We start from the raw sequence: 20666 nt of genomic DNA on the forward strand, positions 1-20666 counted from the left end.
GGTATAGTAAAATAAGAAATGAGATATTTTCTTTTCATTGAACCAAGTATTTATAAAATCTCACCTCTAATTCTTCAGTCTGTTCTGTATTATCTTCTTCTGAGCCACTGGTTTTAGGTAAATAAGTCATTTTTAATCTCAGATAACCTTTAACTCTTGATTTGTGACTGTAGAAAAGAAAATAATTATTCGCAAAACTTTAACACTTAAGAAGAAAAGCACTCATTTAACTAAAGTTTAACGAATACCTACTAGCTACTAGAGGAGACCCAAAGACAAACTCTACTACAAAAGACAGCTAGGAAAAGGAGTGGGTGGTGGAGAAAAAGTAATAGACATAAATAAATAATTGTTATGAAATAAATAAGATGCTAAGGAAGTTTGAGTAAAAGATCAGGGAGAACGTGAAGGAGTTGCATCTGAATTGGTGCTAAAAGATTGAGGAGGATTTTGATCCGTGGCAGTGAATGGAAAGGCATAAGAGTGGAGAAAAGACTAAAAAATGAGGAAACGATGGGAAACCTGGGGTACACCGAAGGAAAGGGTAGTTGTTGGGTTTGGCTGGCTTACGGGATACACAGAGGAGGAACGGATGATCCGGATGATGAGGTCCACGTGAAATAAGAGAACTTTAGATTTTGTATACTCTGTGAAGCCAGATAATTTGGCGGACAGGGAAAGGCAGCCTCAGAGATATACTTTGGGGATACTTATCTAGTCATACTGTACAGGATGATAGAAAAGTGGAGAGCAAGGCCTGATAACTGTCTGAAACCTACTGTCTTTCTTTGACAGCTGTTTGAGTCTGTCACACATTAATATATCTATTTTATTTTATAATGTATATGAATAATGTCTTTGCATAATGAGTTGTCCAAGCTAAAGGTTGCTGTCCATTGTATTAATATTTTAAAAGTTTTAAATCTGTCTATTTGTCCCCACCAATTTCAACATCCTATACACTTAAAAAGTTCTTCCTTGTCCTAGTTTTCTGCAAAGATATGTTGGTGATTTTTATAGACATCAGTTATGTAACCAATTACTCTTTGTCTTTCTTAACAAGAAAGTCTTATCTTTTATTCTATCTTTTATTGGAAGGTACTCCCTTCCCCACCCCACTTAATGCCTCCTCCCTTAATCTTTTGTACAGTTCTCATGAGTTTGGAAACTAGCTTTCCTGAGTGGTCAACAGAATCCCTGATGTTTATTTCCAAGGCCACTAATGTGGCTTGTGTCTCCATTTTTTAGGGGGATGTGAACATTGACTTGCTGCTATAATGGATGGATACAGAAAACTTGCTCAAATAATGTTTTATACAAGAGTTTCTCTATAGTGACATTTTCATGTCTTTCAAACTAGACATTAAGCCTGTGGGTTTGGACTTAATGGGGCTCAAAAAGTGTAAGAATGTAGTACATTTCCTATTTGATTTCAAGTTCTTTCTGCACTTGCAGTGATAGTCCATACAGACAGAAGATACAAATTATATATATATATACATTTTTTTTTTTAAAGAGAAAGACACTAGAAAGCATTTGAAAAAGTAAAAAGCAGGCTACTAGGGCAATTAAGAGAAGAAACATTTATTTATTATTGGTATGCAGATGCCACAATCAGTTTAAAAAGAAAAGAGATTTATATTCCAAGACTTCTACAGAAGTGAAATATGTGACTTCTCTTATAGAATATAAATATTAACAGAGAGTACTGTCCCTTTTATTTTGCTTTAATAATTTATATTACAAAGAGTAAATTTTTTTAATGAAAAATTTTACTCAGTTCCCATAGTATATTTTTCTAATGTATTTTCTAGTTTAAAAAACAAGACAAATACTGTTGTTTTTGCAGATGTACTTCTTTATTTTGACTTTGACCTTTTTGACAGTAAATCAATACATCCTCACTAGATTTTACTGAACTAGGTGGCACAGAATATTAAAAGGGGTTTTATTTTTGTAAAGGAGTTTTATTTACAGCTTAAACAAAAATTTTTAACAAAACTCAAGTAACTCAGTTTACAAAAATGGAATTATGAACACGCTATTCAGGTTTTAAATTCTAGTCCTTGCTCAAATTATTTTCTCTAAATATCTGAGTTTTCTTAAATACCTGTTTTTATTAAAAGTATGCAAAACGTGGTTAGGTTTTTCTGAAATTGTTTTTGTGCATATCAAGTTAGATATTGCTTTTGGCTTAATTAATGCTTGTGCTTTTGAAAAGGATAGTATGACAAAATTATATATATTTTAAGATATAAAATAAATAATAAAACAGTAATGACAAATTTCCACTTTCTAGTCTGATAAATATTAGGGGGACAAGTCTTTCCTAAAGGGATATGATCACTTCTCTGTATTTTCAGAATTTTTTGTACTGTGCATATATTACTTTTTAATCAGCAATAAAAAGTAAAGCTTTTAAAAATAATATTTAGAAGTAGCTTATTTACAAAGGTTTAAGCTTTGAATCTGCAAAGAGGCTACTACAAGGTATAATAATATTTTAAAAAACATTATGTTATTATTTTATATTTACTGACCTTCTTGGGTGAAGAACAAAATCCTTAAACGTATATGGTCTCTCCATTCTTGGATTTTCTGTCTAGAATAAAACAGTAAGTTTTCAAGATACATCTATAACACCAAAAACATGTACTTTTAAGGAAATATTCATGAACTATGACCTAAGCCTTGGCTGAAGTTAGAAGTGAGAAAAATATAGGTTTAGCTCATTCAATGGTTATATCTGGCAGCTTGCTAGTGCTTTCACTTTCCTGAACCCTAGGAATTGCAGTGGGATCACGCCTTAATACCAAATAAGCTGAGCAGGTGCACATAGAGGGAAGAAGTGGTTACAACGTAGAGGCCATCATAGGAGAACAAAAAAGAAAACAGCCTGGAGAGCAAGACTGGATTAAATATATTATTAAAAGCTTGTGATCTCTAAAGACTGTAGAGAACCAATAAATATCTCAAAAGACTGATACAGTAAGAAGCCTTACTTGTCTTTATCAAGTTCAACAGCCCTTTGCTTTTGTTCATTTCTTTGTTACATTTTGCATTAACTACCCATTCAGTCTTGTAACTCTTAAATTCTCATGACATTATTTTCCTTTATCCCCCACCTGTTTCTCCCTGTCTGTCTTCTCTGATAGGCCCACCCTGACTAAGGGTCAATGTTTGGCTTTCAATGCTCTCACCTCTCTTACTTGGACAGCCCATCGTTCTCAGAGATTCTGCTGTCACCTGAATGTGAGAACTCTCACTCCTTCCAGCCTCTTTCTCTATACAATTGACTTTTGTATTTCTGTCAGCTGCCCACTTTAGGCCTTCTACTTCCCCTGTTTTCTGTTGAAATTCATTATGGCCAAAAATAAATCTATCATTTTTCAAAACAAAATGGCTTTTCCTCCTACCTATTCTACTTGAGACACCACCTTGATGTCCCAAATTCAACCTGTGCTATCTTTACTTTCTGTTTATTTTTTTTCTCAACCTCCAATGTCAGAAAACTGGCTTAATAATTTTTTATTATGAAATGTGTTCTGAATCTGTTTTCCTCTGTTGTTATATGCTTGGTCCACATTCAGTTTCATGCCCAGACTGTCGTAAATGATCTTAGTTTCTTTCTGCGAGACTAAGCTCTCTCCATTCAGCCGAATGTTTCCAAACTTATTTCCCTGAGACATGCTTTCCTGATGTCAACCAACCTCAGCAGCTGTCTATTTCTTATTGGGGTTCATGTAAGGGAGTCTTGAAAATAAAATTAAAATGGAAAACTTAGGGGCTCCTCGGTGGCTCAGTCTGTTAAATGTATGACTCGTGACTTTGGCTCAGATCATCATCACCTCTCTCTGCCTGTCATGGGGTTCTCCTCTCACTCTCTCTCTCTCCCTCTGTCTGCCCCTTCCTCACCTCTCAAAATAAATAAACATTAAAAAAATCCTTAAAAGGGAAAATTGAGATGAGTTTTCAGAAAATAATATGGTCAAGAAATTATAGAAGTATACATTTTACAAATCAAATATTTACATTTATTATATTGTAATATCGTGTATCTGTAAGTATTTATTAGAAAAAAAGAATAAATATAAAAATTAAAATCATCTATACCAACCGGTAATGGATAAAGAGGAACATCCACTTGACCTAGGAAATCATCTCTTGTCTATAAGAAAAAGAATAAAAAATAAGATTAGTAATATGCTCAACATTTTTAGAAATTTTGATGAGCTATTGCCATCATTCATGAAAAAATGTAGAAGTCTTTTTTTGTTGTTTAATCCTATGCCATATAATGTAAAATAAAAGGTAATATGATACAACTTATGGTATATTATAGAATAGAGTATACTAGACTGATCATTTTACAGATAATTATATACTCTGAAAAATTATGAAAACAGCTATTTGAAAGCACTATAGAGTTACTACAAGCAAGCAGAAATTGAAGGGGAGTCAATCTTTGAAAGAAGGAACTGTATTGGGTAGGATTCATATTTACATCACTTTTCCCCTCATTGTACTTCACAGTTCATATGGTGGTATGGTTAGAACTCAAACAGACATCTGACATCTTACTCATTTGAGGAAGCTGAAAACCTAGTTTGAGGCTAACAGCATAGCTAGAAAGTGAGAGGGACAATCTCTGAAAGAAAGATGCCACAGAAGTCCCTCTAAATCTATACATGAACTCTACCCAAATTCTTAGCTGATCCCTGAACTGCACGTATGAAAGGCAGTGGCTGGAAGGCTCAGCTAAGTTAACAACTTGCTAGAACAAAAATCAACACTCTCAGGGAAAGATAATAAAATTTACTATCTCAATTATGTACCACATACATTGACCAGTACACAAGTTACTAAACATGCAAAGAAACAGAAAAATGTGATCCAGTATCAAGAGAAAAAGTCAATAAAAACTGACCCCAAGACCAACCAGATCTGGGAATCAGCAGACAGAGAAATTAAAGCAGCTATTATAAAGATGTTCAAGGACTGAAAAGGAAAATAAGATCATAATGAGTAGCTGGAGGGGAAAATCTCAGTAGTGAAATGGGAACTATAAAACTGAATCAAATGTATATTTTAAAACATATATAGAACTGAAAAATATAATATCCAAATTAAAGATTACGGGATGGACTTAACATGTGATTGAAGATGACTGGAGAAAAGCTCCATGAATTTTAAGATATGCCAGTAGAATTTATATAAGATGAAAAATAAGGAGGACTTATGGAAAAACTTCAAGTAGTCTCATATATGTGCAACTGGAGTGCCAGAAAAAGAGGAGAGGGAAGGAGGGAGGGAGGGGGAGAGAGAGAGAGAGAGAGACAGAGAGAGAGACAGAGACAGAGAGGATAGCACAACTGGAGGAAAAGTAGCCAGCTTCCCCAAACATTAAGATGTTAATCTTAGATAACTATAGCACAATGATTAGAACCAGGAATACTATTTTTTTAGAGGAAATAATAACACTTTTATGTATTTAATCTTCTATTCTTAGGTTTTTTAATTGTAAATAAAAACCTATATGCTTAACAATATCTGTCACCTGTAATATTGAAGTATTTAAAGTAACGTGTGAAAAACCCTGACCCTCCAATCCCAGTTCCAGAGTGAACCAGGGTTAACTGTTCAGTAAACTTCTTTCAGATATTTACCTACACGCATCCATTCATACACCTTTTTTTTATTAAGGTACAATAAACATACAACATTATATTAGTTTCAGGTATACAATATAATGAATCAATGTGTGTATATATTGAAAAACAATCACTACAGTAAATCTAACATTTATCACCATACATAGTTTTTTTTTTCTTGTGATGGGAACCTGTAGGATTTGCTGTCTTAGAAGATTTATAATATGCAATACAGTATTATTTATAGTTACCATGCTATACATTATAGTCCCATGACTAATTTGTTTTATAAATGAAAGTTTATACCTTTTGACTCCCTTTACCTACTTCACCCACCCCAACTCCCTTCCTAAGGAAACTGGAAACTACCAACTTGTTCTCTGTAAATTAATTAATTAATTAATTAATTTATTTTAAGATTCCACAAATACGTGAGAGTATATGGTATTTGTCTTTCTCTGTATGACTTATTTCACTTAGCTTAACACCCTCAAGGTCCATCTATGTTGTTGCAAATGGCAAAATTTCATTCTTTTTTATGCTGAATAATATTCCATTGTGTATGTGTGTGTGTGTATATATATATATATATATATATACACACACACACACATATATATACACACATGTATATATATACACACGTATGTATATATACATACACATGTATGTATATATACATATATATACATGTGTATGTATATATATATATATATATATATATATATATATATATATATACATCTCACATCTTCTTTATCCATTCATCCACCGATGGACCCTTATGTTGTTTCTGTGGCTTGGCTATTGTAAATACTGCTATAATGAAATGGAGGTGCAGATATCTTTTTGAGTCAGTGCTTTCATTTTCTTTGGAAAAATACCCAGCAGTGAAATTCCTAGATCATATGGCAATTTTATTCTTAATTTTTGAGGACCCTCCACACTGTTTTCCATATTGGCTGTCCCAATTTACATCATCAACAATGCACAAGGGTTTCTTTTCCTACACATCTTCATCAACACTTGTTATTTCCTGTCTTTGTGATAATAACCATTCCGACAGGTGTGTGGTGATATCTGATTGTGGTTTTGATTTGCATTTCCCTCATTATTAGTGATGTTGGGCATCTTTTCATGTGTCTGTCAGCCATTTGTATGTCTTTTTTTGAAAAATGTCTATTCAGATCTTCTGTTCATTTTTAAAATCAGATTTGTTTTTGTTTTTGTTTGTTTTGCTATTGAATTATAAGAAAACCAGGAAAACTATTAGCTAATCTACAGATCTTACTCAAACTTCACCAACTGTCCCACTACTTTTGGTCCAGGATCTAATTCTGGATCACATACTGCATTTAGTTGTCATGTCTCCTTAATGTCTTTTAATCAGTAAAGTACCTCAGTCTCTTTGTCTTTCATAATCTTGACTCTTATGAAGAGGAATGGCTAGTTACAGAATGTTCATCAGTTTGGGTTTGTGTAATGTTTCTTCATGATTGAATTTAGATTATGCATTTGGGGAGCAAGAATACCATAAAAGTGATATTGGCATTTTTCTCAGTGCATCCTGTAAGTAATCAATAAACACTGGAATCTTATACATTATGGACAGTTAAGGACCACTAAATATTGGAGTAAAATCTGTAACTTGAAAAACAGAGACCTCCCCCTCCCCCCAAAAAACAGAAATAAAGGAGTCAGATGAATCAGTATCAAGTCATACTGCAAGAGAAATACTTCAGAAAAACTATAATTAATATTTCAGACATAAGAGATGAAATATCTGACAAACAATAGGAGGTTATAAAAGAAGCACTGAAAGAAAAAAAAGAGCTGTTGGAAATTAAAAATATAACTGAAATAAAAAATTTCATATAGAGTTGGAAAATGGAGTTAAAGAAATTTCTCATAAAGTAGAATTAAAAGACTACAGGATTCCCAAAATAAGGAAATTACAGGATGAACTTAAGTCCACATATAATTAACAAACATTCCAGAGAGAAAAAAGAGAAGGGAAGAAATTATCAAAGAAGCATTTTAAGAAACTTCCCTTGAACTCAAGGAAATGAATTTTGGAGTGAAAGTCTCCACTAAGTATTAGGCAAAATGCATGAAGAAAAGATGCACAGCAAGGTACATCAATGTGACATTTCAGAGCACCAGAGATAAAGCAATTCTAAAAGTCTAGAGAGACACAAAACAGATCATACACAAAACTGAAAGACAAGAGAAAAATGCCTTCAAAATTGTGGGAGAAAAATATTTCCTACATAGAATTCTATACCCAGCCAAAAGATCTTTAAAAATGAAGGCAGAATAAAGACGTTCTCAGACACTTGGTATTCTTACTAAGGTAATAGAGGATACACTCCACCAAAATAAGGGAGTATATCATGGTAAGTGAAGATGCAGGAGATTCAAGATGAGAAACAAGAAAAGAGGATCCCCCAAGTCACGAGGAAGGGAACTTTTGAATAACAGTAGTGTAAGATCTACAGAAAAACCAGTACATACTGGTGCAGGAAAGATGGATGGCTATAAAAACAATGCTTCCAGAGGCGCCTGTTGGTTAGGCGCCTGACTTCAGCTCAGGTCATGATCTTGTGGTTCACAAGTTTGAGCCCCACATTGGGAGCTGTCAGCGTGGAGCCTGCTTTGGATCCTCTGCCTCCATCCCTCTCTGTCCCTCCCCTGCTTGATCTCTCTCTCTCTCTCTCAAAAATAAATAAACATTTTTTAAAAAGGATGCTTCCAGGGCGCCTGGGTGGCGCAGTCGGTTAAGCGTCCGACTTCAGCCAGGTCACGATCTTGCCGTCCGCGAGTTCGAGCCCCGCGTCAGGCTCTGGGCTGATGGCTCAGAGCCTGGAGCCTGTTTCCGATTCTGTGTCTCCCTCTCTCTCTGCCCCTCCCCCGTTCATGCTCTGTCTCTCTCTGTCGCAAAAATAAATAAACGTTGAAAAAAAAAATTTTAAAAAGGATGCTTCCATGGGGCGCCTGGGTGGCTCAGTCAGTTAAGCATCTGACTTCAGTTCAGGTCATGATCTCATTTGTGAGTTTGTGCCCCACATTGGGCTCTGTGTGTACAGCTGGTAGCCTGGAGCCTGCTTTAGCTTCTGTGTCTCCCTCTTGCTCTCTGCCCCTCCCCGCCTCTCAAAAATAAATTAACATCAAAAAACCTTTTAAAATAAAATAAAATAAAATAAAAGGATGCTTCCAGAAGAACAGGAATAACATATCTACCTTATAGGGTTTTGTTAGAATTAAATAAGATAATATACCTTCAGTGCTTTGCATAATAGCCAGCATGCAATACCATCCAATGAATGTTAGCTGTTGTATTTGAAATGCTGGATTCGTTAATGAAGCCCCTGCTCCTTGTCCAGTAAAACAGTCTGTAGACATTTCAGACAGGTATGTAGAATAAAAAAAGCATGGCTGGAGATGGAAGTCTAGCAAATTAGCTTAGTTTAGGGCTCATATTCCTATTAAAAATTTTTTTTAATGTTTTATTTACTTTTGAGAGACAGAGAGAAACACAGCATGTGCAGGGGAGGGGCAGAGAGAGAGAGAGGAACACAGAGCTGTCAGCACAGAGACCAACACGGGGCTTGAACTCACAAACCGTGAGATCATGATCTGAGAGCCGAAGTTGGACACTTAATCGACCGAGCCACCGAGGTGCCCCTCATATCCCTATTTTAGAACCTGCGTTGATAACTTTTGAAATGAACAAATTACCTTTTAGTTATACCTTCAAGGCCAACTAGGGTTTGTTCCTGTTTTTATTGCAATTAGATGTTATACTCTGTAAATCTGATGTTTAAGAAGCTATAAATAGTAAGAAAGTAAAATACAACAAAATGTAGTAAAATCCTAACCAGGATGACTGATGAATAAACCATTTTGATTAACTGAATTATCTAATTAACTTAGTTTAGGCTTCACCAGATAAGGAAATAAAGCATTTTTTGGGTTTTTTGTTTTTGTTTTTGTTTTGTTTTGTTTTTTTGGTTCTGTCTTATTGAATAGCCTTGCCCTTATTAAACCGAATAGAGTAAACATCTACCTGTTTGATAATTCATGATCTTGCAGTGCTTCATAAACATGGCTGTGGTCAATTACCACTAGAGTTAACACAGTTCTTAAACGGGATTTCTCAACATGGGCACTATTGACAATATGAGCCACATAATTTTTTGTTGTGGGGGCTTGTCCTGAGCATTGAAGGATATTTAGCAACATTCTTGGATTCTACCCACTAGATGTCAGTAGCACCTCTCCACTGGTTGTGACAATCAAAAATGTCTCCTAATATTGCCAAATGTCCCCTGGATGGGAAAATTCTCCCTGGTTGAGAACCACTACTAAAGAGGGTGTAAAACAGAATGTTTCCAACAGTGAGTAAAAGACCCTCCATTTTCAAACAACACCCTCATTGAGATATAATTCACCCACTTAAAGTATATAATCAGTTTTAGAACATTTTTATCACTCCAAAAAGAAAATCCATACCTATGAGCAGTCTCTTTTCTTAGCCTTGGCAACCATCAATCTACTTTCTGTCTCCATGGATTTGCCTATTCATTTCATATAAAGGGAGTCATATAATATGTGGTCCTTTACGACTGGCTTCTTTCCCTTACAATAATGTTTTCAAGGTTCATTCACATTATAGCAAGTATCCATACTTTATTCCTTTTTAATTTCTGAATATTATATTGTATGGATATATTGTATTATTTATCTATCAGTTGATTGACATCTGAATTGTTCCCATTTTTTGGCTATTATTAATAAAGCTGCTATGAACATTCAAGTACAAGTTTTTGTGCTGACATATGTTTTCACTGTTCTTGGGTGTACACTTAGGAGTAAAATTGCTGGGTCATACGGTAACTCTGTTCACCCTTTTGAGGAACTGCCATACTTTCCAAAGTAACTGCACCATTTTATAATACCACCACCACTGTATGAGGGCTCCAATTTCTCCATATCCTTAATAACACTTATAATTTACCTATCTTTTTGATATAGCCCTCCTAGCCGGTGTTAAGTAGTATTCAACTGTAGTTCTGTTTGCATTTCCCTGATGGCCAAGGATGTTGAACATGTTTTCATGTACTTATGGTGCTCTTTATTTCTCAAAATCTCTTAACTTAGAAATCTTCCCTATAGATTCAATTTCCATTGCAGAGGCAGTGCCTGGTTACGGTGGAACAGAAAGAAAACATCTCATTCCATGAACTGCTCCATGCTTCTTGTCCATTGACTGTACTTTGTGAACAAAAGCACAGAACAAAAATCCCACATAATGAAAATTTCTCTGTCTCAAGTAATTCTGGTATGTAAAAACACACTTCAAAAATTTCTTGCAACACATCTTCCTTATTTAAAACAAGTGACCTGAAATGAGTTTCTTAACTTCTACTTAACATGAAATGGTCCCAAAGAACTGTATTTCTAATATTAGAAGAGTGAACAAATTTTCCAAACTAAAAATCAATATTCATGGTCTGAAGAGATGGAGAATATGAAAGTGGGAATTATCCTGGAAAGTCAGGGACATATGGTTGCTATAAATATAGGACAATTAGAGGTTCTTTTTCCATTTACAAAGAAAAAGTAATAGTTTTACATTCATTCCTTTGAAGGCGAGTCAGTCTGTGATGTTCATTAATGTTTCTCTAGCCAACCAATTGTTCCAAATTCTGAATATCAAGCATTTCTTTGTGAGAGTTATTTCCTATACTTGAACTGCATGCAGCTTACTCCATAGAGAAAATTTGCATTTGGTAAAATATAAATAATTTAAAAATGCCTGAAATCTGAGTAAGAATTTAGAACAGCAGGTGATTTTAAACAGGACCATCTGTAGTGGGCACAGTTCTGTCAGTAAATACTACCTTTTCTAATATTTTAAAGATATGAATTTCAGTTTCTGAAAACAATTTTTAGAATATGAAAAGAGAAAAATCAAATTGCTGTTTTTGCAAAATTTCAATAATAACTCTAGATGGCTCTAAGTTTAGGAGGACAAACCGCTATTAACTTTAATAAGGCTGTAGAGTGGTTGAATTTCTGCTTTAAGAGAATCCAATGTTATCAAAAAAATCAGAAATTTAAAAAGAAGTTAAAGTGTCATAGCTTTGAAGAATACTTGCCTTCAAAAAGTTTCCATTAAATTGGAGTTACAAACCATTTCCCAGGGCAATTCTACTGTATAAAGCAAAATAATAAAGAAAGAATCATCTCCTCACAATCAAAGCCAAACATAGCCAAAGGTTTTTGCTGTAATATCCAACTTTTAATTTCAATCATGTTGTTTAATCAGTGAAAATGAATTTTAGCATAAGAGACTCTTAAAAACCGAGAACAAACTGAGGGTTGATGGGGGGTGGGAGGGAGAGGAGGGTGGGTGATGGGTATTGAGGAGGGCACCTTTTGGGATGAGCACTGGGTGTTGTATGGAAACCAATTTGACAATAAATTTCATATATTGAAAAAAAAGACATCAAGTTTGAAAAAAAAGAAAATGAATTTTAAACATGAATAAAAATAATTTTATATATGAAGGACTTTATAAGTTAAATATAGCATAGTTTTAGTTTTCAGACTTAGCTATCAGCACTTTTTTTTATCAAGATGATTTTTTAAAGTAATTTTAGCAATGCCTATCAAAATGTCACCAGCATTCTTCATGGAGCTAGAATAAACAATCCTAAAATTTGTACAGAACCAGAAAAGACCCCAAATGGCCAAAGCAATCTTGGAAAAGAAAACCAATGCTGGAGGCTTCACAATTCCGGACTTCAAGCTGTATTACAAAGCTGTAGTCATCAAGACACTATAGTACTGGCACAAAAACAGACACTTAGATCAATGGGACAGAATAGAGAACCCAGAAATGGACCCACAAACATATAGCCAACTAATCTTCGACAAAGCAGGAAGGAATATCCAATGGAATAAAGACAGTCTCCTCAGCAAATGGTGCTGGGAAAACTGGACAGCAACATGCAGAAAAATGAACCTGGACCACTTTCTTACACCATACACAAAAATAAACTCAAAATGGATGAAAGACCTAAACTTAAAACAGGAAGCCAGCAAAATCCTAGAGAAAGCAGGCTCTTTGACCTCAGCTACAGCACTTCTTGCTCAACAGGTCTCTGGAGAAAAGGGAAACAATAGCAAAAATGAACTATTGGGACCTCATCAAAATAAAAAGCTTCTGCACAGCAAAGGAAACAATCAGCAAAACTAAAAGTCAACGACAGAATGTTAGAAGATATTTGCAAATGACATATCAGATAAAGGGTTAGTATCCAAAATCTATAAAGAACTTATCAAACTCAACACCCAAAATGCAAATAATCCAGTGAACAAATGGGAAAAAGACATGAATAGACACTTCCTCCAAAGAAGACATCCAGATGACCAACCAACACATGAAAAAATGCTCAACATCACTCATCATCAGGGAAATACAAATAAAAACCACAATGAGCTACCACCTCACTCCTGTCAGAATAGTTAACATTAACAACTCAGGCAAACAGATGTTGGCGAGGATGTGGAGAAAGGATCTCTTTTGCATTGCTGGTGGGAATGCAAACTGGTGCAGCCACTCTGGAAAACAGTATGGAGGTTTCTCAAAAAATTAAAAATAGAACTGCCCTACAACCCAGCAACTGCACTACTAGGTATTTATCCAAGGGATACAGGTGTGCTGTTTCGAAGGGGCACATGCACCTCAATGTTTATAGCAGTGCTACTGACAATAGCCAAAGTATGGAAAGAGCCCAAGTGTCCATCAACGGAGGAATGGATAAAGAAGATGTGGTATATATATGCAATGGAGTATTACTGGGAAATCAAAAAGAATAAAAGCTTGCCATTTGCAACTACGTGGATGGAACTAGAGGGTATTAGGCTAAGTGAAATTAGTCAGACAAAGACAAATATCATATGACTTCACTCATATGAGGAATTTAAGATACAAAACAGATGAACATAAGGGAAGGGAAGCAAAAATAATATAAAAACAGGTAGGGCGACAAAACATATGAGACTCTTAAATATAGAGAACAAACAGAGGGTTAGTATGGAACCCTGTAAGTATAATTTTCATTTTGTGTAATTAATAAAGACTACAGTAGATTATTCTGAACTAATCTGAAGTGGACACAGACCTCAGTGACTGATTGGATGTTACAGAAGGGAACTGTGTCCTGAGTAAGCCAAAACCACATATACATTTTCTAAGACAAGATCAAAGATTCAAGATCAAAAGTGTGCATTTGAGTCAATATCTTATTTGGTGCCCATAACTACTTTCTTCACACAGCTATAGTCAAACTGTCGCTATGCAAATGTCATTCCTCTGTATAGATCACTGCAACTCTAAAAAAATGAATTGGGGTGCAAAAGAGAAATAAAAATTCATAACTACAAAAATGTTCAAAGTGTTGTTAACCATATTATTTAAATTAAGTGAAATGATCAAGAGATATTCCAGGGATCATAAAAGATGAAAGTAAAAAGAGGTGAAGCTGAGACAATAAAAGTGAAATTACCTAAAACCTCTTTCTCTGAAGTAGAATTTAAACTTTCTATTATTTATGTTAAGATGATAAACATTTTCTTGACTTGAACACATGAAAAGTTGACATCTTGACAGACAGCGTATTAGCACATGTGAACATCTGAGAAAAAAAAAGTAAAATTTTTATGAATGGGCTCATTTATAGCATATAAAAAATAAGGGACCATATATCTTCCGCTTCCAAAATTTTATAAAAACTCTCGTTTTTAATGAACATCCTTTCTCTAAAAATCCATACTACGTGGACTCAGACATCCTAGATGTTATACATTTTTTAAAAATCATAAAAATGACTCTGGCTTAACTATTTTCTAACATATGCAAATCTTATTAACTAAAACTGCATTTACATAGCTTCTACTTTTCCTACTTTCATACGGACTCACTCTGTACTATGACCTGCTTATTTTAAACGTTTTTCTGGAAGTTCAAGATTTATTGATTCAATCTTTTCAGTATGTTGAGGGGGAAATGGTGTTAGCTAAACAAACAGTATAATCTGATCTATGCTATAAAACCATAGTGCTATGGAAACTGGATGTCTTTGCTTAAAGCAAACATTCAGCGTCCCACGCTTGTGATCTACTCGGCCAGCCAGCCAGCCAAGCCTGTCTGGTAGATTTAACCGTGAGACACAAACTGTACTTGTTCTTTGACAATAGCTTCATACTGCTTGAAAATTTGAGTACATGTGTTCTACAGCCTTTAGCAACTCTCCCATTTTTAAAGGGATTTTTACCTAATAGACAGCAGTAGGGAGTCAGGAGAAGCCACTGTCTAAATCAGTTTCGGTTTGAACTATCTGCCACTGAATTCCAGTTTCTTTGGAGGTCTCAACTTGATAATCATCACAGATTGTGAAAACTGATGATTTACCTCGACACGCTCCTCTGCTTTTACATGCTTTAAAATTTAGCTTATTATTTACTGTGAGAGTTTTCAAATGAAAACCATTTTTTGAAAATATGCTACAGAAAACAAGGGCTCTAAAGCAGACAAGGAGGAACAGGAATCAGACTGTTTTGTTAAACATGAATAGGATTTTATAATAATTTTCAAAATTAAGCCTCAATGTAGCCAACATACTTTTATAAGCAATTTATATTGTATGCCCCTAAACCAAAGGACTATAGAAGATGAGAAGAAAGTTTTGCATTTATTACAACTCCCTCCCCTGACGACTTCACAAAGGTGAAGGGCTCATCAAATTTCTCCATTGTTTCAAATTTATATTTCCAACCAAAGGAAAATTACAAGAGGACTAAATGTATAAAGTTATAATTTAACCAAGAAATACCTACCACTAGGTAACTGATAAAAGGGACAAGGCTCTTCTTTCCAGAGAGAAAAATATTCATTTCTTGATTGAAAATAAACAGACACAGAGATTCACTCTTCTGAGCTCCAATATAATATGTTACTAGTGTTTTTTTTTTCTTTCTTTCTTTCTAGGAATGTCTGCCAAGCTATTAGGGAAAGAAAAAAAATAAACGTTTGAAGAGATCAAAGCTATCTCTGGGGAATTCTATCTGTAGTCTAAATGAGAAATCAGTAGATAGCTTCCACTGTTGAAAAAGATCTAGTGACTTTAATCCAAAGAAACCAAAGAGCTGTGTAAAATCTCAGATATTTAATTTAAAAACAAGTAAGTGTGAGAAGATGAACTAAAATCATCACTTTAAAATGGATAAAGGGAAGCTGTGGCAGCTGGGGAAATCGTCCAGAGGCTTCTGCTTCCACCCTTAATCTAGAGTTTCAAAGATTCAAGTTGAGTTAGTCCACTCAAGTGGTTGTGAAACTTCTGGGGTAGGGACTGAGAATTTGCAGTTCTTACAAGCCCTCAAGTGATAACTCTTGCTGCTGATCCAGTAGTCCCACATCTCTATTCAATTCAATTTCTAAAGAAAACCAGGAAGAGTAAACAATGATAACAGCTAAAGAAGCATGAGCAGGGCATCTAAATGTATCTATTTATTCTCCTATTTGCAAATGGTTTGCTAGTTTCAAGATAACACAATGTAAATTAAGACACTTCAAGATAACAACAGAATCCCTCTAAAAGAAACAAAGGGAGGGGTGCCTAAGTGGCTCAGTCAATTAAGTGTCTGACTTCAGCTCAGGTCAAGATCTCATGGTTCGTGGGTTCAAGCCCAGAGTTGGGCCCCAGAAACTGCTTTGGATTCTGTGTCTCCCTCTCTCTCTCTGCTTCTCCCCACTCACATTCTGTCACTCTCTCTCAAAAATAAATAAACATTAAAAACATTTTTTTTTAAGTTTTAAAAGAAGAAAAAGGAGTCAGGTACTTGCATTTCTTTTTAGCTTAAATTGCAAAAAATAAAAACATATTTTTTAATTATAACAATCCTCTTTTCAAAACTTTTGAATAAACATCATTTCCGCAGTGTGTTCTGAAGAAATCATAGATCTGTTGGATACCAAAAGAGTTCAAGTTGGTCTCACAACTGGGAAACATTTAGTTAAACAAAATTCAGAAGTTTATCTCCTGTAGGACCTTAGGAACTTAACTTTCCTAGTGTGCACTGTGACATTCTAAGAGTATAGCATGTGGCATTTTACAAACTTAGTTCTCAACGGGATGAGGTATCTTACAAACTGGTGAGGAACACATTTCAGAAATATTGGCCCAGAGGAAAAACTATAAATTCCTTAGTATGCGATGCTAGGCCTTCTACATTTGCTTTTCTAATTGACCTTGCAGCTTCATCTATTAATATAAGCCTATCCAGTAGAGTACTATGCTTTTGCTGAACAAACCCTACAAACCCTAGATTTTGCCCTCTCAAACTCACTTATGCTTCCTGGAAAGTTTTTCTCTTTCTGCCTGTGTAACTTCTACTTACGAGGCACAGCTCAATGACATTTTATTTATTTTTATTTTTATTTTTTTTAATTGTTAGTTTTCTTTATTTTTGAGAGGCAGAGAGAGAAAGAGCACGTGTGGGGGAGGGGCAGAGAGAGAGGGAGACACAGAATCTGAAGCAGGCTCCAGGCTCTGAGCTGTCCGCACAGAGCCTGATGTGGGGCCCAACTCACAAACTGCGAGATCATGACCTGAGCCGAAGTTGGGCGCTCAACTGACTGAGCCACCCAGGCGCCCCTCAATGCCATTTTAATGGAACTTTTCTTGGTGAGACTAAATTGTTAATTTCCTCCTCTGTAATTCTTCTTCACCTTGTATCTTTTAACATCTGTATAATAGTTCTCTTCTACTCCAAAAAAAGTATTAAATCATTTTTTTAAAAATTTGAAATGGCCTGACTTACTGGAATAAATCATCTTTGTATCAATTAATCCCTCTTTTATAAAAACTAGCTATTTAGACACAGGAAGTACTCTATGACGTTGAGAGAACTTAGCAGGAAGAAAAGAGTAATAGTTCTAGCATTAGGAAACCAAAGCAGCAATGTTACAGGAAATGCTACCACATCAAAAGAAGATGGTATCAGATTTCCCTTTTTAGGCAATGGACTAAGTCCTGCTTGCCCATTTCAAGAGGGTATGTTGGACGTTGTTGGAACAAAAATCAAAAGGGTTTAAATGATCTGCTCAACTCCCTGCAATCTGACTGCCTTCTTCAACCTGGACTTGAATTTAGTTTTCTGCCACCAGTGTGATAACCTGGTAATGTTTGGGCTCCAGATTAGTTTATTGATTCCTTGCCCATGTTTCTCACTGCTTTGATGACGGTTATCTTCCTGGATCATTTAATGGCTTTCCAGACTCAGAAAAAAGCTTTTCAGCCAGTTTTCTTTGAGTTGTAAGAGGCGTCTTCCTTATGAAGGAGTAGTATGACCTCTTCCCTGCATTGTCTCTAGTCTTCCCCATCCATTCCTGACCTTTTCTGCCTTCTAGTGACCACGAACCACTCCTATCCTTGGCATATGGAATCCACCACTTGCAATGTGCACACCGTTGGTAAAGTTTGACAGACAGCATATTTTGCATGAATCTATTATTCAAGTGCCATGAGATTACAATACTGACTTCCCATCAATACTACCCCCAAAGTAAAAAAACACATCCATGAGGTGAAATCCACACCTCATGTAGATTTCGATTCAGATAAAATTACCCCATTTAATAGTTTAAATATAATCTAAGAATGTTTTAAAAATGTTTAAAAGGAAGATTAAAAACAATTCCCAAGTTTTGTCGTATTGTGCAGGGCCTACCAATGCCTTGCTCATAGTAGGAAGTCATTATTTAGCTCATTGTTTGGTCAGTTGATCCAGATTTTAGTTTAGTCATCTTTAAAGGTAACTGAATCTGAAATCTAAAAACCACTGAACTTCATACTAAATATGTTTCTTCAGTGTATTAAACAGCAGCTAGCGTTAGTGGGTCTGGAGAACACCAATGACAATTCAGGATTTACCAAAGATTTCTGACTACTTGAATGAGGTGACCCTCCTGCAAACTCTCTTGACTCAAGGCATTTCAATCATTTCAACTCTCTGATCCTTAATTAATTTAAAACCATTTTACATATGCTCTTTGCCTTCCTTGCTTAGGCTGGCCCATCAAAAGTTGGGATGGTATCTTCTATTTTTTTGTATTTCACAACAAAAAAATATTTTAAAAACAAAATTTGCTTGCTGGAGTTTCGATAGTATTTTCCCTAGTCAACAAATAGTATTAAGCAGAAACAAGGCACAGAGACTGGCAAATACTTTCAAAGATTTATTGTCAATAAAATGAATACATTAAGAGAAGACCTGAAGGCACTGGCTAAAGAATATCTCTAAACAACAAAGAAAATAACTTATTATCAAAAGATTCCCAAAGCGTTTTTCTTCTCCTCCTCCTCCTTTTCCTTCCCTCTCCCCCTCCTCCTCTTTGTTCTTCTTCATTGTTTGTAAACCTTGGTCGAAGACACTTTCATAGTAGTAGAAATAAATGTTCTAACAACTTTTACCTTTTCAAATAATCTCTTTGAAGGTTTTAGAAAAACTTTCAGAAGTAGAAAGTGATTATTCTTAGGATTTGATTACCTGATTATTTGATCAAGGGTAAATTGAGCTGATCTATAAACAGTTTTTAAAGTTTCCTCTGGGGTTTAAAATTCATATAATTTTTATTGAAGAATATAATGTATCAATGAAAACGAGGTAGGGGGAAGGATGTGGGTTACTGTTGTTTAAGAAAATAAGAACTTAATGGATTCCTTTAAAACCAAAATTTTCTTGCTTAAATAGCAGGTACCAGTGGAAAAAAATAAGGCCACTGAGATGTGGCTCCACTCCTTCAGCCATCACAGATACCAAGCACTGTTGCTTTGGGCACTTTCCTCAATAGACTGGAACACTGTCAAAATTATAGGGGTATCAATGGCTTGAGGCTCATAATGTAACATTCAAGAGAAACCTTGTCCAATAGAACTTTCTGCCACAATGGAAATATTATATACCTGAGCTGACCAATGCAATAGCCATGGTCACTTGTGGCCACTCACCACTTGAAACGTGTCTAGTACAGATGAGGTTCTGAATTTTAAAATTTTATTTAATTTAAATTAATTTAAAACTCCATAGCCACATGTGGTTAGTCACCACTGTACTGGATTGTGGAGTTCTTTTACTAAAATTTTTTTTAGTAAAACAGTAGTTCTTAGTTTTAAGCTTTTACTTTTAGTTCTTGTCCTGTAATTCAGACATGTCTCCAGAGCTAACAAACTACCCCACCATACTGTATTTGGATTCATAACTATATATTTTTTTTAATTAGGTTTGTTTATCATACCTAAGGAAAGGTTGAGTTAAACTTCCTAAGTATGCTACTGGAAAATAAGTCTCCTTAAGAAAAGAAGGAGAAACTGTAGCCCAGTAGGTCACAGTAGTACCCCAAAGTGACAGTGAGTGTAACTAGAAAGGTAGCAATAGCAATCAATGCTCAACTGGACTCGGTTTGTTCAAAAGTGCATGGTAGCCATCTGTTGGGAATCCCAGAAATACTGAAGAGTACTTTACAGCTGCCTGGGATCTTTTCTGGGCAGAAGAGAAGGGTTAAATCAATGAAAATTGGGTACCTGTAGTCTGGTGAATCTTTTTTTTTTTATGTTTATTTTTGAGAGAGAGAGAAGGAGCACGTACATGGGCACACATGAGCAGGGGAGGGGCAGAAAAAGAGGGGGACAGAAGAACCCAAGAGGGCTACACACAGACATCAGCAGGCCCAATGTGGGGCTCAAACTCACAAACCGTGAGATCATGACCTGAGCCGAAGTTGGATGCTTAACAGACTGAGCCACCTAGGTGCCCCAAGTCTGGTGAATCTTGAGAAAACTTAGGTTGTGTGTATTGAGTACACAGATTTGATAGGTGTCTATCAGTATATTTCAGCAGTTTTATCACCTGTCTGATAAAATTTATAAATGAGAATCCAGGAAAATA

At 35.3% G+C, this 20666-nt stretch overlaps 1 protein-coding gene across 2 annotated transcripts in view; it reads right to left on the bottom strand.

Moving 5' to 3' along the window:
- NEDD4 (NEDD4 E3 ubiquitin protein ligase) overlaps positions 1–20666 on the bottom strand; it is a 139276-nt gene that overhangs the window by 39044 nt on the left and 79566 nt on the right. For both annotated transcript variants that reach the window (XM_086710752.1, XM_086710751.1), the window contains 3 exons: positions 4118–4168; positions 2541–2602; positions 65–167 (listed from right to left, as the gene is read on the bottom strand). In XM_086710752.1, coding sequence (XP_086566878.1) covers positions 65–167; positions 2541–2602; positions 4118–4168 — 216 coding nt within the window. The remainder of the gene's footprint in view (positions 1–64; positions 168–2540; positions 2603–4117; positions 4169–20666) is intronic.

The sequence above is a fragment of the Puma concolor genome, chromosome B3 (assembly GCF_028749965.1).
Source record: "Puma concolor isolate L17-30 chromosome B3, mPumCon1.1.hap2, whole genome shotgun sequence".
Taxonomy (NCBI): Eukaryota; Metazoa; Chordata; class Mammalia; order Carnivora; family Felidae; genus Puma; species Puma concolor.